At 42.4% G+C, this 25,286-nt stretch overlaps 1 protein-coding gene across 1 annotated transcript in view; it reads left to right on the top strand.

Annotated features, from left to right (window-relative positions):
• The window catches only part of LOC138671660 (uncharacterized), a 967,572-nt gene that overhangs the window by 590,381 nt on the left and 351,905 nt on the right, over positions 1-25,286 (top strand). The window contains exons 75-77 of the mRNA XM_069759831.1: positions 22,672-22,889; positions 24,342-24,482; positions 24,772-24,978. Coding sequence (XP_069615932.1) covers positions 22,672-22,889; positions 24,342-24,482; positions 24,772-24,978 — 566 coding nt within the window. The remainder of the gene's footprint in view (positions 1-22,671; positions 22,890-24,341; positions 24,483-24,771; positions 24,979-25,286) is intronic.

The following is a 25,286-nucleotide window of genomic DNA, read 5'->3' as shown; positions in this document are numbered from 1 at the left end:
TGTTTCCTAGACCGTGGGCTAGGCAGAACTGTCCCAAACTTGCTGTCCCCTGTGGACCCTGAATCCACCACATTTACCCAGTGTGCCGTGATGGACACGTAACGTCCCTGGCTATGCCTACTGGTCCATGCATCTGTTGTCAGGTGCACCTTTGTGCTCACAGATTGCCTGAGTGCATGGACGATGCGCTCTTTAACATGCTGGTGGAGGGCTGGGATGGCTTTTCTGGAAAAAAAGTGTCGACTGGGTAGCTCGTAGCGTGGTACATCGTAGTCCATCAGGTCTTTGAAAGCTTCGCTTTCAACTAACCGGTAGGGCATCATCTCTAACGAGATTAGTCTAGCTATGTGGGCGTTCAAACCCTGTGTACGCGGATGCGAGGCTAAGTACTTCCTTTTTCTAACCATAGTCTCATGTAGGGTGAGCTGGACTGGAGAGCTGGAGATCGTGGAACTAGCGGGGGTGCCGGTTAACATGGCAGACTGAGAGACGGTGGGAGATGGTATTGTTGCCGCCGGTGCCCTAGATGCAGTGTTTCCTACTACGAAACTGGAGATTCCCTGACCCTGACTGCTTTGGCCTGGCAAAGAAACCTGCACAGATACTGCAGGTGGTGCAGAATGGTGGCCCTACACTGCCGGAAGGGATGTTGCGTTGATGAGTAGCTTCATTGGCCGAGGGTGCTACAACCTTAAGGGACGTTTGGTAGTTAGTCCAAGCTTGCAAATGCATGGTGGTTAAATGTCTATGCATGCAACTTGTATTGAGACTTTTCAGATTCTGCCCTCTGCTTAAGGTAGTTGAACATTTTTGACAGATTACTTTGTGCTGATCAATTGGATGTTGTTTAAAAAAATGCCAGACTGCACTCTTTCTAGCATCGGATACCTTTTCAGGCATTGCAGACTGAGCTTTAACCGGATGGCCACGCTGTCCTCCAACAGGTTTTGACTTTGCCACGCGTTTTGGCCAAGATACGGGCCCGGCAGATGGAACCTGTTGCGATGTTGATGCCTGCTGCGGCCCCTCCTCCTCCGCTTCAGAACTGCTGCCGCCTGCACCCTGTTCCCCCAATGGCTGCCAATCGGGGTCAAGAACTGGGTCATCTATTACCTCTTCTTGTAGCTCGTGTGCAACTTCGTCTGTGTCACCGTGTCGGTCGGTGGTATAGCGTTCGTGATGGGGCAACATAGTCTCATCAGGGTCTGATTCTTGATCAGCACCCTGCGAGGGCAATGTTGTGGTCTGAGTCAAAGGACCAGCATAGTAGTCTGGCTGTGGCTGTGCATCAGTGCACTCCATGTCAGATTCAACTTGTAATGGGCATGGACTGTTAACTGCTTCACTTTCTAAGCCAGGGACGGTATGTGTAAAGAGCTCCATGGAGTAACCCGTTGTGTCGCCTGCTGCATTCTTCTCTGTTGTTGTTTTTGCTGAAGAGGACAAGGAAGCGACTTGTCCCTGACCGTGAACATCCACTAACGACGCGCTGCTTTTACTTTTACCAGTTTCACGAGAGGAGGCAAAAGAGTTAGAGGCTGAGTCAGCAAGATAAGCCAAAACTTGCTCTTGATGCTCCGGCTTTAAAAGCGGTTTTCCTACTCCCAGAAAAGGGAGGGTTCGAGGCCTTGTGTAGCCAGACGACGAACCTGGCTCCACAGCTCCAGACTTAGGTGCAATATTTTTTTTCCCACGACCACCTGATGCTCCACCACTACCACTACCCTCATTACCAGCTGACAATGAACGCCCCCGGCCACGACCTCTTCCACCAGACTTCCTCATTGTTTTAAAAACGTTACCAAACGAACGGTATTTGTTGCTGTCACACAACTTACACGGTGAGCTATAACTTCAGTATGATTTAGCTACCCCTTTACAGGTGGGTGAGACCACAACGAAAATCAGCCACAATGTTACACACTCTGTTGTTGTTGGCAACAAATGAGATGGCACACACGCAGGACTGTCACTGAAGCGCAAATGTAAATATTTATCTCCCACTGATTTGTGTTTGTTTTTTTTAAAAAGGAGACTTCAGAAAAAAAAAAATTTAAAAAAAATTATTTTTTACAGAAGAATTTATAAAACAAATAAAATGAAATGATTGTTTCAGGGAGAATTTAGGAAAAAAAAAAAAAAAAAGGCTTTGTAGGGCCCACTGAGTGAGAGAGGACGCACACAGGAGTCAGGAGTGGCACACAAGCCCAGAGGCCAATATTAATCTCCCACCGATTGATTTAGTTATTTTTTTTGGTAGATTTTCGAACCCAAATCAAGCAAAAAAATTAATAGGCTTTCTATGGCCCACAATTGGGGAGAGAGAGAGATATGGCACACCCAGGAGTCAAGACTGGCACACAAGCAGAAGGGGCAATATGAATCTCCCACAGATTTTTTTTTTTTTTTTTTTTTCAGGGAGACTTGAGAGAAAAAAAAAATACAAAAAAAATGATTTTTTTCAGGAATAATTTAGAAACCAAAGAAAATAAAATTATTGTTTCAGGGAGAATTTAGAAAACAAATAAAACAAAAAATAGGCTTTCTAGGGCCCACTGAGTGACAGATGACGCACACAGGAGTCAGGAGTGGCACACAAGCCCAGAGGCCAATATTAATCTCCCACTGATTGATTTAGTTATTTTTTTTGGTAGATTTTGGAACCCAAATCAAGCAAAAAAATTAATAGGCTTTCTATGGCCCACTGAGTGAGAGATGGCACACACAGGAGTAAGGAGTGGCACACAAGCCCTGAGGCCAATATTTTTCTCCCACTGATTGATGTTGTGATTTTTTCTGGTAGATTTATGAACCCAAATCAACCAAAAAAATAAATAGGCTTTCTATGGCCCACTATTTGTGAGAGAGATGGCACGCTCAGGACTGGCACACAAGCCCAGAGGCCAATATTAATCTCCCATTTTTTTTTTTTTCCAGGGAAAATTTATAAACCCAATAAAAAAAATAATAATAAATAGGCTTTCTATGGCCCACTATCTGAGAGAGAGAGATGGCACGCTTAGGACTGGCACACAAGCCCAAAGGCCAATATTAATCTCCCACTGATTGATTGATTGATTTTTTCAGGTAGAATTATGAACCCAAATCAACCAAAAAAATAAATAGGCTTTCTATGGCCCACTATTTGTGAGAGAGATGGCACGCTCAGGACTGGCACACAAGCCCAGAGGCCAATATTAATCTCCCACTTTTTTTTTTTTTCCAGGGAAAATTTATAAACCCAATAAAATAATAAAAAAATAGGCTTTCTATGGCCCACTATCTGAGAGAGAGAGAGATGGCACGCTTAGGACTGGCACACAAGCCCAAAGGCCAATATTAATCTCCCACTGATTGATTTATTGATTTTTTCAGGTAGAATTTAGAACCCAAATCAAGCAAAAAAATTAATAGGCTTTCTATGGCCCACTGAGTGAGAGATGGCACACACAGGAGTAAGGAGTGGCACACAAGCCCTGAGGCCAATATTTTTCTCCCACTGATTGATGTTGTGATTTTTTCTGGTAGATTTTGGAACCCAAATCAAGCAAAAAAATAAATAGGCTTTCTATGGCCCACTGAGTGAGAGATGACACAGACAGAGATGGCACTCTAGCAGAAATGTCAATCTTAATCTCCCACAAAAAAAAAAAAAAAAAAAAAAAAGGAACTGTCCTTCAATTACTATCTCCCTGCAGTAATCTCAGCCAGGTATGGCAGGCAGCAATAAGGAGTGGACTGATGCACAAATTAAATAAAAAGTGTGGACAAACAAACAAGATAGCTGTGCAGAAAGGAAGGAACAAGAGGATTTGTGCTTTGAAAAAAGCAGTTGGTTTGCACAGCGGCGTACGCACAGCAATGCAGCTATCAGGGAGCCTTCTAGGGCAGCCCAATGAGCTACAGCGCTGAGGAAAAAAAAAAAAAAAGGAGCTTCCACTGTCCCTGCACACCGAAGGTGGTGTTGGGCAGTGGAAATCGCTACAGCACAAGCGGTTTTGTGGTTAATGGACCCTGCCTAACGCTATCCCTGCTTCTGACGAAGCGGCAGCAACCTCTCCCTAAGCTCAGATCAGCAGCAGTAACATGGCGGTCGGCGGGAACTCCCCTTTATAGCCCCTGTGATGCCGCAGACAGCAAGACAATCACTGCAATGCCCTTCTCTAAGATGGTGGGGACCAGGACCTATGTCATCACGCTGCCCACACTCTGCGTTTACCTTCATTGGCTGAGAAATGGCGCTTTTCGCGTCATTGAAACGCGACTTTGGCGCGAAAGTCGCGTACCGCATGGCCGACCACGCACAGGGGTCGGATCGGGTTTCATGAAACTCGACTTCGCCAAAAGTCGGCGACTTTTGAAAATGTTCGACCCGTTTCGCTCAACCCTACTGGCCACCTTAGAAGTCTCCAGTGCTTTCTCTCAAACCATTTTCTAGTGCTTTTTGAAGTGTATTTTGGGTCATTGTCCTGCTGGAAGACCCATGACCTCTGTGAGGGAGACCCAGCTTTCTCACACTGGGTCCTACATTATGCTGCAAAATTTGTTGGTAGTCTTCAGACTTCATAATGCCATGCACATGGTCAAGCAGTCCAGTGCCAGAGGCAGCAAAGCAACCCCAAAACATCAGGGAACCTCCGCCATGTTTGACTGTAGAGACCGTGTTCTTTTCTTTGAATGCCTCTCTTTTTCTCCTGTAAACTCTATCTTGATGCCTTTGCCCAAAAAGCTCTACTTTTGTCTCATCTGACCAGAGAACATTCTTCCAAAACGTTTTAGACTTTTTCAGGTAAGTTTTGGCAAACTCCAGCCTGGCTTTTTTATGTCTCGAGGTAAGAAGAGGGGTCTTCCTGGGTTTCCTACCATACAGTCCCTTTTCATTCAGATGCCGACGGATAGTACGGGTTGACACTGTTGTACCCTCGGACTGCAGGGCAGCTTGAACTTGTTTGGATGTTAGTCGAGGTTCTTTATCCAACATCCGCACAATCTTGCATTGAAATCTCTTGTCAATTTTTCTTTTCCATCCACATCTAGGGAGGTTAGCCACAGTGCCATGGGCTTTAAACTTCTTGATGACACTGCGCACGGTAGACACAGGAACATTCAGGTCTTTGCAGATGGACTTGTAGCCTTGAGATTGCTTATGCTTCCTCACAATTTGGTTTCTCAAATCCTCAGACAGTTCTTTGGTCTTCTTTCTTTTCTCAATGCGCAATGTGGTACACACCAGGACACAGGACAGAGATTGAGTCAATTTTAATCCATGTCAACTGGCTGCAAGTGTGATTTAGTTATTGCCAACACCTGTTAGGTGCCACAGGTAAGTTACAGGTGCTGTTAATTACACAAATTAGAGAAGCATCACATGATTTTTCGAACAGTGTGAATACTTTTATCCACCCCGTTTTTTATGTTTGGTGTGGAATTATATCCAATTTGGCTTTAGGACAATTCTTTTTGTGTTTTTTTCATTTAAGACAAATTAAATGAAGATAATAATACCAAAGAATTTGTGATTGCAATCATTTTCAGGAAGAAACTGAGTATTATCTGACAGAATTGCAGGGGTGTTAATACTTTTGGCCATGACTGTATCTGAGATGCTTTGTTTCTGCCGATCAGGATGACTGGGTGTCCTTTTTGCCTTTGGCTGAGTTCGCCCTTAATAATCGGGCCAGCTCGGCTACCTTGGTTTCGCCATTTTTCTGCAATTCTGAGTTCCATCCTCGTTTCTTTTCAGGACAGGTTGAGTCTTCGGACTGTCCTGGTGTGGATACTGTGGTGGACAGGTTGCAGCAGATTTGGACTCATGTAGTGGACAATTTGACCTTGTCCCAGGAGAAGGCTCAACGTTTCGCTAATCGCAGACGCCGTGTGGGTCCCCGACTTCGTGTTGGGGATCTGGTTTGGTTATCTTCTCGTCATATTCCTATGAAGGTTTCCTCTCCTAAGTTTAAACCTCGTTTCATTGGTCCTTATAGGATTTCTGAGGTTATTAATCCTGTGTCTTTTCGTCTGACCCTCCCAGATTCTTTTTTCATACATAACGTCTTCCATAGGTCATTGTTGCGGAGATACGTGGCACCTATGGTTCCATCTGTTGACCCTCCTGCCCCGGTTTTGGTGGAGGGGGAATTGGAGTATATTGTGGAGAAGATTTTGGATTCTCGTGTTTCAAGACGGAAACTCCAGTATCTGGTTAAATGGAAGGGTTATGCTCAGGAGGATAATTCCTGGGTTTTTGCCTCTGATGTCCATGCTCCCGATCTTGTTCGTGCCTTTCATGTGGCTCATCCTGGTTGGCCTGGGGGCTCTGGTGAGGGTTCGGTGACCCCTCCTCAAGAGGGGGGTATGTTGTGAATTCTGTGGCAGAGCTCCCTCCTGTGGTCACAAGTGGTACTTCGGCTGATTCTCTCTGGGAGCTTCCGTTTGTGGAGGAAACTGGTACTGCTGCTTCTGAGTTTCCTTCCTCAGGTGATCTGGTGAGGTCGTTAGGTGCTTCTCTACTTAACCCCACCTAATGCTTTGATTCATGCTTCCTGTCAATGTTCCAGTGTTGGACTTGTGTTTCTCTGGATCATTCCTGTGGCCTGCTGCTCTGCATAGCTAAGTGCTTCTTTGCTATTTGTTGCTATTTTTTCTGTCCAGCTTGTTTATTTGTTTTGCTGGAAGCTCTGGGACGCAAAGGGTGTACCTCCGTGCCGTTAGTTCGGTACGGAGGGTCTTTTTGCCCCTTTGCGTGGTTTTCTTTAGGGTTTTGTGTAGACCGCAAAGTTATCTTTCCTATCCTCGTTCTGTCTAGAATATCGGGCCTCACTTTGCTGAATCTATTTCATCCCTACGTTTGTCTTTTCATCTTACTCACAGTCATTATATGTGGGGGGCTGCCTTTTCCTTTGGGGTATTTCTCTGAGGCAAGGTAGGCTTATTTTTTCTATCTTCAGGCTAGTTAGTTTCTCAGGCTGTGCCGAGTTGCATAGGGAGCGTTAGGCGCAATCCACGGCTGCCTCTAGTTGTGTTTGGAGAGGATCAGGGATTGCGGTCTGCAGAGTTCCCACGTCTCAGAGCTCGTTCTTTTATTTTGGGTTATTGTCAGATCACTGTATGTGCTCTGACCTCCATGTCCATTGTGATACTGAATTGCCTTTCATAACAGGGGCAGCAATACAAGCCGTCCTATTTGCCCAGTTTTGCCTCAGGCCTCTCCAACTAACCATCCTCAAGTCCTGGGACAAAAACCCTTTCTCGACAGGGAGTACCGGCTAACGTCGTCAACCAAGAGGTCCCTGCACTGGTGGCTCAAGCCAACCTCGCTAGCAAAGGGGAAATCCTTTCTCACAGGTCAATGGAAGGTTTGACCACCGATGCGAGCCTGATGGGTTGCGGTGCAGTGCACCTACACCACAGGGCACAGGGCAAGTGGTCCCCAGTGGAAGCGACCATGCCCATCAACATCCTGGAAATTCGTGCCATCCTCCTGGCATTGAGGGCCTTTCATCACTTACTGGCAGCCTCTCACATCAGAATACAGTTGGACAATGCCACGGCTGTGGCATATGTGAATCACCAGGGGGGGACCCGCAGTACCCAGGCGATGCGAGAAGTGTCACATATCCTCCACTGGGCAGAGGACACAGGGTCGGTTCTCTCGGCGGTCCACATTCCAGGTGTGGACAACTGGGAAGCAGACTTCCTCAGCCAACAAGGAATATACTCGCCAGATTTGCCATCGCTGGGGGACCCCGGATGTGGCCTAATGGCATCCCACTTCAATGCCAAGGTCTCCAACTTCATGGCCAGAACACACGATCCGCGGTCACTCGGAGTAGACGCTCTGGTTCAGGACTGGACCCAGTTCCAGCTTCTGTACATTTTTTCACCTCTCCCCCAACATCGTACAACTTACAGTAGACGACCCTTGGCGTCTCCCCGACCGCCCCGACCTTCTATCACAAGGCCCATTCTACCACCAGAACTCAGGGGCTCTCAATTTGATGGCGTGGCCCTTGAGACCTGGGTTCTAACCCAGGCAGGGCTCTCGCCGGACGTCATTGAAACCATGATCAGGGCACGGAAGCCAGCCTCTGCCAAGATGTATTACCGTACCTGGAAATCTTTCTTTACCTAGTGCGAATCTCGTGGCCAGACTCCACTCCCTTATTCCTTACCCAAAGTACTTGGTTTTCTCCAATCGGGTCTGGAGGCCAGGCTGTCCCTGGGCTTGCTTAAGAGCCAGGTGTCAGCCCTCTCAGTGCTTTTTCAAAGGCGCATTGCTACCAAGCCGCAAGTAAGGACTTTTCTTCAGGGGGTTTCCCGATTGGTTCCCCCCTACAGATGACCACTAGAAACATGGGACCTCAACCTGGTCCTGACAGCATTGCAGGAACCACCCTTCGAACCCCTTAAGGAGGTCCCACTCCGCCTTCTATCCCAGAAGGTGGTTTTCCTGGTGGCAATCACCTCGCTACGCAGGGTGTCTGAACTGACAGCACTCTCCTGCAGACGGCCCTTCCTGGTTTTTCACCAGGACAAAGTAGTTCTACGTATGGTCCCATCCTTCCTTCCGAAGGTTGTGTCCCACTTCCACCTCAATAAGGAAATTTCACTGCCATCCTTTTGTCCGGTCCCGGTTCATAGAGTGGAGAAGGCTCTGCATACGCTTGACCTTGTCAGGGCATTGCGTATATATGTGTCTAGGACTGCATTCTTCTGGAGGTCTGATTCTCTTTTCCTTCTTCCGGAAGGCGGCCGCAAGGGTCTGCCAGCTTCCAAAGCTACCCTTGCCAGGTGGATCAAATCCACCATACAAGACGCCTACCGCCTTAAGAACTCTCCTCTTGCAGCCGGTATTACGGCACACTCTACACGGGCCGTAGGGGCCTCCTGGGCCATTCGGCACCAGGCTTCAGCACAACAAGTGTGTAAGTCGGCTGGATCATTTCTCTTATCTCCATTTTCTGTGGGCGCTCACCCCGATCCGTGCTAGGCGTTGGCAGGTCTGGGGATTCCTTCTAAGACCGGTAAGCTGACTACATTCCTTTTTTTTCCTGTGAAAGGTGGCCACTTGGACTAGCCTACACACATTTACTAAACACTACAGGGTTCATACCCAGTTCTCAGCGGACGCGAGCCTGGGTGGATGTGTTCAGCAGGTGGCGGTGCCCCAAGTGTAGCAGCCTGTCTGCACAATGTTCGTCCATTGCTTCCCACCCAGGGACTGCTTTGGGACGTCCCATGGTCCTGTGTCCCCCAATGAGGTGACAGAGTAAAGGAGATTTTTGTGTACTTACCGTAAAATCTCTTTCTCTTAGCCTCTAATTGGGGGACACACCTCCCACCCTGTTGCCCTTCCGGGCCGTTATTACTGTCGAGTTTTCATATTGTTTGCTTGAGCTCGTACATAGTTGCCTTCTTATAGGCATGGTTATGTTATTCATGTCACGTTCCTCCTACGGCTTTTGCACAAAACTGGAGAATGCTGACGCCGTCCAGGAGTGTATACTGCAGAGGAGGAGCCACGGTTAATCTTTTTCAGATTATGCATAGTGTCGCCACCTAGTGGACAGCAGCATAACACCCATGGTCCTGTGTCCCCCAATTAGAGGCTAAGAGAAAGATTTTACGGTGAGTACACAAAAATCTCCTTTTTTGCAATAAAAGATGTCTTTTAGTCTGTGACGGCTGTCAATCATAAAAAAAAACGCTAAAAAATGCTATAAAGGTAAATCAAACCCCCTTCGTCACCCCCTTAGTTAGGGAAAAATAATAAAATTAAAAAAATGTATTTATTTCCCTTTTCCCATTAGGGCTAGGGTTAGCGCTAGGGTTAGGACTAGGGTTAGGGCTAGGGTTAGGGTTAAGGTTCGGTTAGGGTTAAGGCTAGAGTTAGGGTTAGGCCTAGGGTTAGGGTTCGGGCAAGGGTTGGGGTTTCAGTTAGAATTGGGGGTTTCCACTGTTTAGGCACATCAGGGGCTCTCCAAATGCGACATGGTGTCCGATGTCAATTCCAGCCAACTCTGCGTTGAAAAAGTAAAGCAGTGCTCCTTCCCTTCCGAGCTCTCCCGTGTGCCCAAACAGGGGTTTATCCTGATATGGGGGTATCAGCGTACTCAGGAAAATTTGGACAACAACTTTTGGGGTCCAATTTCTCTTGTTACCCTTCGGAAAATAAACATTTGGGGGGGTAAAAACCATTTTTGTGGGAAAGAAATGATTTTTTATTTTCACGGTTCTGCGTTATAAACTGTAGTGAAACACTTGGGGGTTCAAAGCTCTCACAACACATCTAGATAAGTTCCTTAGGGGGTCTACTTTCCAAAATGGTGTCACTTTTGGGGGGTTTCAATGTTTAGGCACATCAGTGACTCTCCAAAACGCAACATGGCATCCCATCTCAATTCCAGTCAATTTTGCATTGAAAAATCAAACGGCGCTCCTTTCCTTCCGAGCTCTGCCATGCACTCAAACAGTAGTTTACCCCCACATATGGGGTATCAGTGTACTCAGGATAAATTGCACAGCAACTTTTGGGGTCCAATTTCTCTTGTTACCCTTCGGAAAATAAACATTTGGGGGGTAAAAAACATTTTTGTGGGAAAGAAATGATTTTTTATTTTCACGGCTCTGCGTTATAAACTGTAGTGAAACACTTGGGGGTTCAAAGTTCTCACAACACATCTAGATAAGTTCCTTGGGGGGTCTAGTTTCTAATATGAGGTCATTTGTGGGGGTTTCTACTGTTTAGGTACATTAAGGGCTCTGCAAATGCAATGTGATGCCTGCACACCATTCCATCTAAGTCTGCATTCCAAATGGCGCTCCTTCCCTTCCGAGCTCTGCAATGCACCCAATCGGTGGTTCCCCCCCACATATGTGGTATCAGCGTACTCAGGACAGATTGGACAACAACCGTTGGGGTCCAATTTCTCCTGTTACTCTTGGGAAAATACAAAACTGGGGGCTAAAAATAATTTTTTGTGAAGAAAAAATAATAATTTTTATTTTCACGGCTCTACGTTATAAACAGTGAAACACTTGGGGGTTCAAAGCTCTCACAACACATCTAGATAAGTTCCTTAGGGGGTCTACTTTCCAAAATTGTGTCACTTTTGGGGGGTTTCAATGTTTAGGCACATCAGTGGCTCTCCAAAACGCAACATGGCGTCCCATCACAATTCCAATAAATTTTGCATTGAAAAATCAAACAGCGCTCCTTTCCTTCCGAGCTCTGCCATGCGCTCAAACAGTGGTTTACCCCCACATATGGGGTATCAGCGTACTCAGGACAAATTGCACAACAACTTTTGGGGTCCAATTTTTTCTCTTACCCTTGAGAAAATAAAAATTGGGGGCTAAAAGATAATTTTTGTGAAAAAATATGATTTTTTATTTTTATGGCTCTGCATTAAACTTCTATGAAGCACTTGGTGGGTCAAAGTGCTCACCACACATCTAGATAAGTTCCTTAGGGGGTTTACTTTCCAAAATGGTGTCAGTTGTGGGGGGTTTAAATTTTTAGGCACATCAGGGGCTCTCCAAACGCAACATGGCGGCGTCCCATCTCAATTCCAGTAAATTTTGCATTGAAAAGCGCTCCTTCCCTTCCGAGGTCTGCCATGCACCCAAACAGTAGCTTACCCCCACATATGGGGTATCGTGTTGTGAATTCTGTTGTCGGGCTCCCTCCTGTGGTCATGAATGGTACTTCGGCTGGTTCTGTCAATGGACTTCTTCTGGTGGGTGTTTCTGAGTTTCCTTCCTCAGGTGACGAGGTTAATTCATTAGCTGGCTGCTCTATTTAACTCCACTTAGATCTTTGCTCCATGCCACCTGTCAATATTCCAGTATTGGTCTAGTTCTCTCCTGGATCGTTCTGGTGACCTGTCTTCCCAGCAGAAGCTAAGTTCCAGCTTGTATTTCTTTGGTTTGCTATTTTTTGCGTCCCAGAGCTTCCAGCAAGCAAGACAACAATAAAATAGCGAGCTGGACAGAAAAATAGCAAACCAAAGAAATACAAGCTGGAACTTAGCTTCTGCTGGGAAGACAGGTCACCAGAACGATCCAGGAGAGAACTAGACCAATATTGGAACATTGACAGGTGGCATGGAGCAAAGATCTAAGTGGAGTTAAATAGAGCAGCCAGCTAACGAATTAACCTCGTCACCTGAGGAAGGAAACTCAGAAACACCCACCAGAGGGAGTCCATGGACAGAACCAGCCGAAGTACCATTCATGACCACAGGAGGGAGCCCGACAACAGAATTCACAACAGTATCGGCGTACTCAGGACAAATTGTACAACAACTTTGGTGGTCCATTTTCTCCTGTTACCCTTGGTAAAATAAATCAAATTGGAGCTGAAGTAAATTTTGTGTGAAAAAAAGTTGAATGTTCATTTTTATTTAAACATTCCAAAAATTCCTGTGAAACACCTGAAGGGTTAATAAACTTCTTGAATGTGGTTTTTGACACCTTGAGGGGTGCAGTTTTTAGAATGGTGTCACACTAGGTTATTTTCTATCATATAGACCCCTCAAAATGACTTCAAATGAGATGTGGTTCCTAAAAAAATGGTGTTGTAAAAAAAGAGAAATTGCTGGTCAAATTTTAACCCTTATGACTCCCTAACAAAAAAAAAATTTTGGTTCCAAAATTGTGCTGATGTAAAGTAATCATGTGAGAAATGTTACTTATTAAGTATTTTGTGTGACATATCTCTGTGATTTAAGGGCATAAAAATTCAAAGTTGGAAAATTGCAAAATTTTCGCCAAATTTTCATTTTTTTCACAAATAAACGCAAGTCTTATCAAAGAAATTTTACCACTCTCATGAAGTACAATATGTCATGAGAAAACATTGTCAGAATCATCAGGCTCTGTTGAAGTGTTCCAGAGTTATAACCTCATAAAGGGACTTTGGTCAGAATTGTAAAAATTGGCTCAGTCATTAACGTGCAAACCACCCTTGGGGCTTAAGGGGTTAAAATACTCACGTACCTATGCTTTCTCCGGTGTCCAGCGCTGTTCAACTCTGATTGCCACTGACGTCATCGCTCTACAGACTGGTCGGGTCATGCTACGCTATGTAAAAGCACCATTAAGCAAGAGACATCACTAACCAAACAACTCCTTGAGGACCAGGGAGATCTGCAAACAAGTCAGGGACAAAGGTAACCCTGAGGGAGCTGCAGAGTTCCCAAGCAGAGACTGGAGTATCTGTCCATACAACCACAATAAGCCGTACACTCTATAGATGTTGCCTTTATGGAAGAGTGGCTGGAGAAAAGCCTTTACTTACACGCAAAAATTGTAAGGCTCATCTTGAGTTTGTCAAAAGACATATGGGAGACTCCCCAAGTGAATGGAGGAAGGTGCTGTGGTCAGATGAGACCAAAATTGAAGTTTTTGGACACCAAAAAGCTATGTCTGGCACCAAACCAACACAGCTCATCACCCCAAGAACACCATCCCCACAGTAAAACATGGTACTGGCAGCATCATGTTGTGGGGAAGTGTATAGTCTGAGTCAAGGGGACGATTGATGGTGTGAAGTACCAGGATATTCTTGAGCAAAACAAGTTTGTCAGTGATTTGAGACTGGGACGGAGGGTCACATTCCATCAAGACAATGACCCAAAGCATAATGCTAAAGCAACACTCGAGTCGTTTAATTGGAAATGAGTAAATGTTCTGGAGTGGCCTTGTCAAAACCCAGACCTTAATCCAATTGAGAATCTGTGGTCAAACTTGAAGATTGCTGTTCACCAGCGGATACCATCTAACTTGAAGGAGCTGGAGCAGTTTTGACTTGCGGAATGGGCAAAAATCCCAGTGGCAAGATGTGGAAAGCTCATAGAGACTTATCCAAACCGACTTGCAGCTGTAATTGCCGCAAAAGGAGGCTCTGCAAAGTACTGACTATGGGGAGGTGAATAGTTATGCACACTAAAGTTTACAGTTATTTTGCCCTAATTGTTGATTGCTTCACAATAAAAAGAAAACCAAATGTTCACAGTTGTAGGTATTTTCTTTACATGCAACCCCTAAAAAAACAGTAAAATTCCATGATGTGAAGTTGCAGAACACGAAAAATGCCAAGGTGGGGGTGGGGGGGTTTGGACTTTCACAAGCCACTCTATATATGTAGGAATTATTTTCTGAGCTTTTAAATAAATTGACTATATGTGTTTTGTTTATTTATTGACTTAATTCTAAATGTTTTAAGTACTGTAAAATGAATGTATCTGATGCGTATATATATTTTGCATTCTGGCAGTGTGTTAAACACTGCTGAATTTGGACTGAATAGTGATTCCCCATATTTTCTATTTCTGTAAATTGTTGGCAATGTTGTCTAAAATGACATAAAAAGAGACATGCAGGAAATAAAATACCAGTAGAGATATATAAACTTTATTGTGATGATTAGATTTTGATGGCTTAATATGCTTTACAACTTTTCAGACATGCTTCTTTAACGTGCAAAACCAGCATAACTTGAAATAATATTTTGCCGCAGTTTGAAATGTGCTGGACGTTGCAGGTTTTTAAAGCGTAATGGACATAAATGATATATTCAGTCTTCATTTACACCAAACATTGCAATTCTCATCAGTAGACTTGCAAATGTAGACTATATTTCCCCTGTACAATTCGGCACCATATTCTTCACTAATAATAAGAATGTTTGCTAGAAATAAGGGATAAATCATTTTATTCTAAACAATTAATTGGATTTGTAAAACCTAGAGGAAATTTAATGTAATACAGTTTGCACAAAATGAGTATAATTGTAACACGTGACAAAATGACCAGAAATTATAATACTTCCGAAGAACAATGGTTTTACCCGAGTTATTGAAACACCATCATTAAAGGGGTTGTCCGATCTAGAATGACAAGTCTGCAGTCACTCTGTGTGGCTAGTGGGCCAAGCCTTGCTACAAGTGTCCAGGGTGTATTGAGGTCGCGTCTACTCATCAGGTTCTGGTTGGGAGTATGCATATCGTATACTTGATCGCCGTTCCTGGTGCAGACACAGTACTTGCGCTTGGATAATTCACAAGTCTGCATTCATACAGAGTGACTGCAGAATTGTCATTGTAGACAAGACAACCCTTTTAAAGGGAACCTGTTATGCTGCCTGAACAATGTCCAGCATGAATATGACATTGACTGCGTGATAGTAGCCAGGTATATTTTACTTTGAAATGCGGTGGAATTCCAAAGTAGATATATTTTGGACAACCGAATGTACACTATTCATCTTATTTGACAAGTTTGAAGCAGGTCCCTGATGGCTTCTCACCGTCCTGATTCCTTTGACTGTCGGTGTACTGGAGTAAAGTATGGTGAAGTTGACCAGTGACTGGCCTTGGATTAGATAGCTAAGACACAGTTTCTCTCCAGATTTTAAAAATGTTACTCTGGAAAGCAGTAATGTTTTAGAGTAAGACATACTCTGCTGAACTTGCACAGCCAGTGATTGTGATTAGTTAGCATGAATCTGTTCAAAGGTCCCCTTTAAAATTGCTATACAACAGTGATAATCTGCAGTCAGAGATGGTGGAACCTTTTGAAATTCTGGGATTTTTTCCCCAAATATTCATTCGCAGCGAATAAATTTACTATGAATCACAGGTGCTCCAACTGCCATGCTTACCAGCATTTGTAGATTGTAAGCTCTCACGAGCAGGGTTGTCTTATTTTGTCTTATTTTGCTTTATTACTGTATTGTTAACATTGTTACCTGTGACTGTTGTGTTTGAAATTGTTAAACTGTAAAGCGCTGCGGAATATGTTGGCGCTATATAAATAAAGATTATTATTATTATTATTATTATTATTATTATTGGTGTGCATGCTCCCCGGCGCAAACCAACGCCTCACAAGGATCAGGGTGAGGCAACCACAGCAGAATGAAATGGAAAAAAACAAGGACCCAGCGATGGGGTGGAGGTGTTAGGACTGATGGAACACACCAAATAATAATAATATGTGGTGCGTTCGTAGTCCAGAGTCCACCATGCAGAGATGACACCTGCTGCTGAGTAATGACGGATGGACACTTGCTCACGCATGGGTTAGACCTCACTCAGTGTGAATAGAAGTGAACTCTGTTGCTTCACAGAGTCGCCATAAATATGCTGCGCCCTGTTAGCAGTCACAGGGTGCAGCTGAAAGACACTAGTGGGATCCCTATGAATCACCTCCACTAAACTGGTGATTGGACTCGCTCTGACCCTCGATGGCTTTTGAGCCTGTGCCTGAGGATGCCTTGAGTCAGATGCTGAGTCCAAGAGGGGTTCCCACCCTACACTGACCGGCTCTCAGGAAAGCGCACTGTATGCGCACGGTGCCGTACAAGCGGGCACTGCTATTAGACACTGAAATGTGTGCAAAGTGTGCAGGTTGCACTGTCGGGCGCTAGGTAGCTTCCACCATTCGCGAGCAGTCATCAACACAAGGAATGGGAATGATTAAGGAGCTTTCATCCATCCATCTAAACACACACGTTATCAAGTTTATACTAGCGTATGGCCGAGCGGCCATGCAAACTTTTTATAGAAGTAGCGCTCCAGGACCTTCCAGATGGTCCAATAGGAGCTGAGCATGTGACCCCTGACCTCCAATGGGAGGTCGTCCCGTGGGCATACTCAGTATGGGAAAAGCTGGACTTAGTCCCAAAAATGCCTGCTTGCTGTTGATCAGTGCTGGCTACAAAGGCAGAGCCTGGAAAGGCAGCAGTAACCAAGGACACAGTATCAGCTTGAGCCAGACGCTGGGATCTACGTCTCTGCTGAGCAAGTTCCACTGCAGCTGGAGGAGAATGAGAGACCGCAGTAGACATGGTTCGAGATTCCCCCTGTGCAGCGGCGGGAACTCGACACCTAACAGGAGGTTTCTAAAAATTAACTTTTAATCTAAGTAGATAAAATGAACACTACATATTGTGTCTGGCACTAACACACTGTTCGGGAAGATCAACTTGTTTCAACTTGCTTCTTAATCATTATCTGACTCGGTAAGGAGGTGGTCCAAATATATAGCATTTCTAATTAATCTGATTGGTTACATTGTAAAAGTAACTAACATATATGTTAAATACAATAAAGTAACGTGGTTAAAAACAAATTTGACAAAAAATGGAAATAGTACATATGTGAATTAATGTGAAGATAAAAAATTAAATGATGTCCTATATTTTGACTATATATGGACTATATATACTGGAAAAAACTACCTTTAAGAGTAAATTCAATACCCCCAGACGAAGCATTTCATTGCGAAACGCGCGTCGGGTGTGGTGGTCTCCTGGTCTGTCTCCATTCATTTGGTAATTATGAACTGTTATTTGTTTTCTATATAGGACATGTATATATTGTCTGACGGTTCTTGTTCGTTACCCGTATGAGTACATATTGGCATATATGGCCTCTCTTTACTAAGAGCGCAATATTTACTTGTTTTTTTCATTTGAAAATTTTTTTATTATATAATTATTCAGTTTATAAACCTGTATAATGACCATAGTAGTATATGCGAGCAAGTTGAACAAACACCGTTTGGTCCTATAATATTACTATGTCCCTTTACTATGGAATGTGAGCTGCACTAAATACACTGGTATTGTTAACATTGTAATCATTTCCAGGAGGTCCACCTTCTTTTCCTGTGTCTTGTTGTGTTCTCATCTGTGCCTGTTTGGGCGGTTTTATGACCATGTTGTGGTCTTTGTTTATGTCTCTAATAAAATATTGAATATATTACGATTGCGTGGTGCCTCTTTTTATAGGTGTTTATTTCATGTCTGGCCAACCACTCTAGGATATTTGATAGGTGTTGTGATTGGTTACATTGTAAAAGTAATTAACATATATGTTAAATACAATAAAGTAACGTGGTTAAAAACAAATTTGACAAAAAATGGAAATAGTACATATGTGAATGAATTTGAAGATAAAAAAATAAATGATGTCCTATATTTCGACTATATATGGACTATATATACTGGAAAAAACTACCTTTAAGAGTAAATTCAATACTGGGTAATTAAATCATGACCTAAATCATGTTTAGGCCATATGGGATTTGTGTATCTAACATAAACATCCAGTAAGATTCTCTATTTAGCAACTTGCGTTTGTGATCCTTCTCACCTCTAAATGGCTTGTATACCTTCTCTATTCCTTGAAATTTTAGGTTTGTTAGGCTGCCCTTATGGGTGTTAGCAAAATGTTTGGATGCAGCAGATGCCGATATTGCCATAGGATTAGCCACATCTGAGAGATGGTGTCTAATGCGGGCTTTCAATGGGTATGATGTACAGCCTGTGCATTGTACTTTGCATTTAGTACACTCTATTAGGTATTCAACATTTGTGGTGTTGCAGTTAATGAAATCTCTTATCAGGAACTTAGAGGAATTGTGGGTGGAATAGAGATGATCCGCTTTTTGTGCATGGTCATGTGCTTTGCAGCGATTCGCTCCACATTTGAAAAAAGCTTTTGTATTAAGCCAAGTTCCTCGGTTATGTGGTTTACTAGGATTACTGTCAAAAAGACTGGGAGACAAAATTGAGCCCAAAGTAGGTGCTCTCTTAGCTACAAAATGTATATTATTTTTCAGTGTCTCTTTTAGCTTGTCATCTTGGTTAAGCATGGGTGCATATTTTGTTATATTGAGGACTATAATTGGTTGTAATGGTGACCATGGGTTCATTGTCAGGCCATGCACCTGGATTGGTTTTGGTTTCCAATAGTTTTTTTTACTGTTTATAATGGATACAGTTTTGTGTGCTTTATTGAGGGACTATTTTGGATAACCTATTTGGGATAATATCTGACAGGTTTTTGCGGATTCTATCAGAAATGTATTATCATCTGCGCAATTTCATTTGATTCTGATTAATTCACCAAACGGAATATTATTAATAATATGGGGAGAGCGAGAAAATGTTGCTGTCAAAATGGAGTTACTAGCTGTGGGCTTTCTGTAGGGCATAATTGTTTCTAAAGAAAAGAAAAATAAACAAGCTCACCTGTGATGCATTAGTTGAGCTTCGGGAGCACGGACCCCCATAATTGTTTCTCCATGATTAGTTTTATTGCCAAAAAGCTGTAGGGCTAGAAATTGTATACTGTTTTTTGGTAAGATAGGTAAATTTGAAATAAAAATTGTTCCTGTTGATATAGTTGCCATGTACAACAGGGAAGGAGGTCATCAATAAAGCCGCCATACCAAATTATGTGTGGGCTGTGAATATTATCATTATACAGAAAAAGCTCTTCCCATCTAGACATAACAATATTGGCTAGGAATAGTAAGAATTTAGCACCCATGCTAGCTCCAATCTTTTGCAAGAAGTATCGGTTATCAAAACTGAAGAAGTTATGGTTGAGAAGAAAATGGACTGTAGAAATCAAAAACTCTTTTGTTTCAATGTCATAATTACTAAAGGTTTTCAAGTGGTATAACAAGCTAGATAGGGCAACAGAGTGGGGAATAGATGGGTAGAGCCCCACTAAATCGCAGGAGAGCCAAGCGTATTGATTGGACAAAAGAAAGTTGTCAAAAATAGTAGTAACATATTTAAAATCCCTGATATAGCTGGGTGTTTTCTGAACTAGAAATTGTAGGTAGTGATCCACCCAGTTGCTAAACAGAGAATCTTACTGGATGTTTATGTTAGATACATATGGCTTAAATGCAAGACATGATTTAATTACCCAATATTGAATTTACTCTTAAAGGTCATTTTTTCCAGTTTCAGACATATATAGTCTAAACATAGGACATCATTTAATTTTATATCTTCAAATTCATTCATATATGTACTATTTCCAGTCTCTCACATTTGTTTTTAACCACATTACTTTATTGTTTTTAGCATACATGTTAATTACTTTTACAATGTTGCCAATCAGAGTCAATAGAAATGCTATATATTTGTACCACCTCCTTATTGGGTCCGATCATGACTAAGACACAAGTCAAAATGCATTGATCTTTCCTAAAAGTGTGTTAGTGCCAGACGCAATATGTAGTGTTCATTTTATCTACTTGAATTAAAAGTTATATTTATATTTATATACCCTATCGCTGGATCCTTGTTTTTCTTGTTCAACTCTCTGGAAGGGGTATGATACAGTTCTAATAGACCTCAATCTTTGACGGAAAAACACAGCATTTCTAATGTCAGAGTTACCTCGCTATAGAAATGGACGAATATCCTGTAGTAACCAACATCCCAGTTGATAATAATTTTTTCATCTCTAATTACTTAACCCTTGTCAAAAAGAAGGTAGCAAGAAATGCTATGCAGATAGGTGCACATGCAGAAAGCAAAATTTTGCAGCAGGTCGCAGTATAGATGTCGAGTGTACAGCTGAAAAATTGGACCATTAAAAAAATTGCGCAAAAACACACATGCAGAGTTAAATGTCTACATTTTTAAAACATTTTGAAAAAAATTCAACTTCCTTCTCAAAAATGACATGATAAGAAATGCTAGGAAGTTACACCTCCAAAAAGCCAACACCTGCAACAAGGCACCGAATTTGTGTTACTGTATATACACAAATGTAAAGTTTGGCTGGCAAAACAGATGTGTAAAACAATTGACATGCACAGTTTGTGAAGTAGAAGATTGCAGCTTCACAAAAAAAATTGCACAAGAAATGTAGAAACTCAGTGCAGTCGCTTGCAACTAGCAAGCGCACCATCTCTAACTGACACTGTTTTCAGATTTTTGCTTTTGTAAAAATGTTATGCTATCTTGCTTCTGCCTGATGGCAATCAGGCTCAAAAGTACAAGTAACAAAATCTGAGGCAGCCCGTTCCTCATTCAAAGTTAGAAAAATATTTCTTCCATGCCCAAGGTATGCAGTGAGCCCTTCTCAAGTGTTTTTTTAGTGTTAAAGCTGAAACATCACATATCATGGACATGGAATAATTTTCTACGTTTTTATTAAAGAACGTGCTGCCCTAATTTTTGCTACATAAATTTCTACATATATTTATAGTGTATATGTATATATATATATATATATATATATACACTAGATTGTGGCCCGATTCGAACGCATCGGGCATTCTAGAATATGCATATCCCCGTAATATATGGACAATGATGATTCCAGAATTCGCGGCAGACTGTGCCCGTCGCTGATTCGTCGAGGCAATCTTTATGACATCATCGTCGCCATGGCAACCATTATGACATCTACGTCGATACTATGCCCTGTGCCTGGCGGCCTCGACCAATCAGACGCGGGATGTCTACATCCTTTATGACTTCATCGTCGCTGTGCCCGTCGCTGATTGGTCGAGGCCTGGCGGCCTCAACCAATCAGAGATATGTTTAAAGGATTTGTCCACTAATAGGGCAACCCATTCTTAAATTTCACATTTCCTAATGTAAAATAAAACGCCTTATACGCCGGGTTTCCTGAGGATTGAGCGATATTGTTATGCCATGTGTGCCCAGCAGCCGATATTGGGCTGTGGTGCTCTCACGTCCTTCAGATGAACCTCGGACATCTGGAAGAGGTGTGAATGATGCCAGGACAGGAGGTGAATATAAGGTATTTTTGTTTTATAATGGGGAAGTAGAGTATTTAGTTGTCCAAATTTTGGACAACCCTTTTAAGGAGCCATAATGCAATTTGGACTCCAGCAGCATGATCACTACCTGAGATACTATGGTATGATCCTGTGCTAGGAGATGACAGAGCACACATCTGCATTATAGAATATTGCTTAGATGCACATGCAGACACAAAACTTACTAATCAACAGTGTAAGTGGGTTAAATGATAACTAGTATGATGTCTTTCCATGACCATGCTTTATTAATGAACCCATCCCTTGTAGATTGTGAGCCTTCGCGGGCAGGGTCCTCATTCCTCCTGTACCAGTTATGACTTGTATTGTTTAAGATTATTGTACTTGTTTTTTTTATGTATACCCCTCCTAACATGTAAAGCGCCATGGAATAAATGGCGCTATAACAATAAATAAATAATAATAATAATAATAACATGTATGGGCAACCTCGCTTGGTGCAAAGCAAAAAAGTGTCTGTTTGTGTCTTACAGAAAAGATATATATCTTGGTATCGTGTTAGCCAGTAGATAGAAAAATATTTAGAATTGACAGTCCTCAGTGGTTGATACCTTTTAATGGCTATCTGAAAAGATGGTAACAAATTGCAAGCTTTCGAGACTACACAGATCTCTTCATCAGGCATAGACTAAAAGAAATTCTGGACAATCACATATTTATGCACAACATATCACAGAAAAAACCCCAAAACATGGATAAGACAGGTGACATGAAGCAGAATTACCATGAGTGATAAACAGTTATGTCCATAAATATTGGGCCAGTGCTTAGATAAGGAATGTTTTATTGTCCTCTGATTGGGGTCATCACAACAGAGCCAGACCCCAAAGCTTGCAATTTGTTACCATCTTTTCAGTTAGCCATTAAAAGGTATCAACTACTGAGGATTCTCAATTCCAAATATTTTTCTGTCTATGTCTTAATTTTCTAAGATCTGAACAATAGCTTTAAATGAGATACTTTGGTCATGTGTTTTTCAGTTGTTGTTGTTGTCTTTAGAGTTGTAGAATTTTCATTATTTCATAATTTGCACCTCATTTTTAGGGTCTTCCTCAATAATCTCATTTAATGGACATAGACTTCTCTGTGCCGATGACTTCAAACTCTACTTATCTGCCTGTGAACTAGAGCCCCATCTCAACACTGACATCAATTCAGGGACAACTATTATAAATTATAATTTCTCCAAAGGAAGTCTGCTTGAGTTACTGATCATAAGGGCATTTGCAAACCTCCAGCCTCATCTGAGCAGCCAGCTTAATGTGAGTTGTCCGTCGTCATAGACATGTATGCTTGGTTCTTAAAATGTTGAGTATTTGTTTCAGATAAATAAATGAGAATTGGTTGTCTTGCTCAGTTTTTCTTTTCCAAGTGCTCTCTGTGTTTTTCAAGAGACTGCACTCAGACTAATGCTATTCATTGGGGCAGAGCCTATTTTCTTCACTTGCCGAATCTGCGTGTGAAAAAAAAAAATCGCAGCATGCGCTTAAATTGAATGAGACTCCCCCATTGAAGTCTAGGTGCACAAAATAATTGTATGCCATATGGATATCTGTTTTTACGGATACATTGCAATTATATAATATAGGAAACTGGTAATAGTCTATTATTATTATTAATAATAATAATTAGCTGTTGTATAAAAACATATTGCATACGGACTGCTCATGGATGACAAGAGAGAAAAAATCGTCATAGTCTTCTGGATGAAACTCAGATGATTTCTTATATGGTCATGTGCATCTGATCTAAAGCTTTAGTCACACTAAACGACTTACCAACGATCACGACCAGCGATACGACCTGGCCGTGATCGTTGGTAAGTCGTTGTGTGGTCGCTGGGGAGCTGTCGCACAGACAGCTCTCTCCAGCGACCAATGATCAGGGGAACAACTTTGGCATCGTTGAAACTGTCTTCAACGATGCCGAAGTCCCCCTGCAGCACCCCTGTAACCAGGGTAAACATCGGGTTACTAAGTGCAGAGCCGCCCTTAGTAACCCGATATTTACCCTGGTTCCCATTGTAAAAGTAAAAAAAAAAAACACTACATACTCACATTCTGATGTCTGTCACCTCCCCTGCTGGCGTCCACAGGGTTAAAACTGCTTTCGGCTGCTGATGCACGCGCTGCTGCCGAGAGCTTCCCTGCACTGACTGTCAGTGCCGGCAGTAACAGTGGTGACGTCACCGCTGTGCTCTGCTTTACGGCCGGCGCTGGCAGCGCTCCTGCCGGGGGACGTGACAGACATTAGAATGTGAGTATGTACTGTTTTTTTTTAACTTTTACAATGGTAACCAGGGTAAATATCGGGTTACTAAGCGCGGCCCTGCGCTTAGTAACCCGATATTTACCCTGGTTACAAGTGAACACATCGCTGGATCGGTGTCACACACGTCGATCCAGCGATGACAGCGGGTGATCAGCGACCAAAAAATGGTCCTGATCATTCCCCAACGACCAACGATCTCCCAGCAGGGGCCTGATCGTTGGTCGCTGTCACACATAACGAGATCGTTAGCGGGATCGTTGCTACATCACCAAAAGCATGACATTGCAACGATATCGTTAACGATGTCGTTATGTGTGACTCCAGCTTAAGAGTGGTAGCCTGAATATGTAAAAAGTATAAAATAACTACATTTCAACTTTTTACCTTGTTTAGCTCAATTGTAGAGCTGTTGTCAATATACAGTATATGTCTTTTTTTTTTAGAAAATGGGAAACATTATTCTGAAACACCAACAGAGTTTAAAAGAACTTGAGGAGAAAACTAGAGAATGTTTACTTTGTTCAGAATTAAGCAGTGTTCATGCTGATGTCAATATCATTACACTTTTCGAGGAAAAGAAAAAAGTAAGTCAAATGCAAAAAAGATCAATACTTGTACTCATATGGCATTTACTAAGAAAAATATTAAAATCTATAAGTCATCATAGCCAGTCCCAATATTTTGTTTACTGATCATTTTGGAAACAGCACCACTCTTATCTATAGGCTTTGCATAGTGCATAATGTTTGCATTGCATTTCAGTCTACTTTTAGAAACTGAGAATTACCCACGCAAATCCCAAGAGTGGTGCTGCTTATGGAAATCAAATTTCACTTGTATCTCTTCACATTGACTACTTTTTTCATTTTCAAGATTTCAGAAGAACTTGAAGGGGCTAAATCATGTCTGAATGACCTACTGCAAAGGAGAGATGAACTGTACCCCTTAGCACGGAGAGGAGCTCTGTTTTATTGCATCTTGAAGGCTCTGCGTTCACTTGCTAATGAGTATTACTTTACATTAGATTTCTTCCTGAAACTCTTTGACTCAGCTATTGAAGGAAGCAAAGATTTTACACAGGTATGACTTATTTCTTTTACATCTGTGGGAGATAAAGTGTAGAAGAAATGCAGTATGACTTGGACTAGGCAAGCCTTTGTGAATCTTTTGTGGATCTAATGAAAGGCCTAGGTATAACTCAAACGCATGTGGCTCCTAAGTTGTTGGGTACTGCAGATAAAATTAGGCACCATAAACTCTAGCTATATCATATAAAGAAATTCAATTAGTCCTTCTGGCAATAGGGATCAATTTGATCTAATTCACTATAGCTTCATGAGATATTACTTTCTTATATATCATATAATTGTTTAACCCTAAAGTATAGG

Source organism: Ranitomeya imitator, chromosome 3 (genome assembly GCF_032444005.1).
Source record: "Ranitomeya imitator isolate aRanImi1 chromosome 3, aRanImi1.pri, whole genome shotgun sequence".
In the NCBI taxonomy this organism is placed as follows: Eukaryota; Metazoa; Chordata; class Amphibia; order Anura; family Dendrobatidae; genus Ranitomeya; species Ranitomeya imitator.
This window is presented reverse-complemented; position numbering and strand designations above follow the sequence as displayed.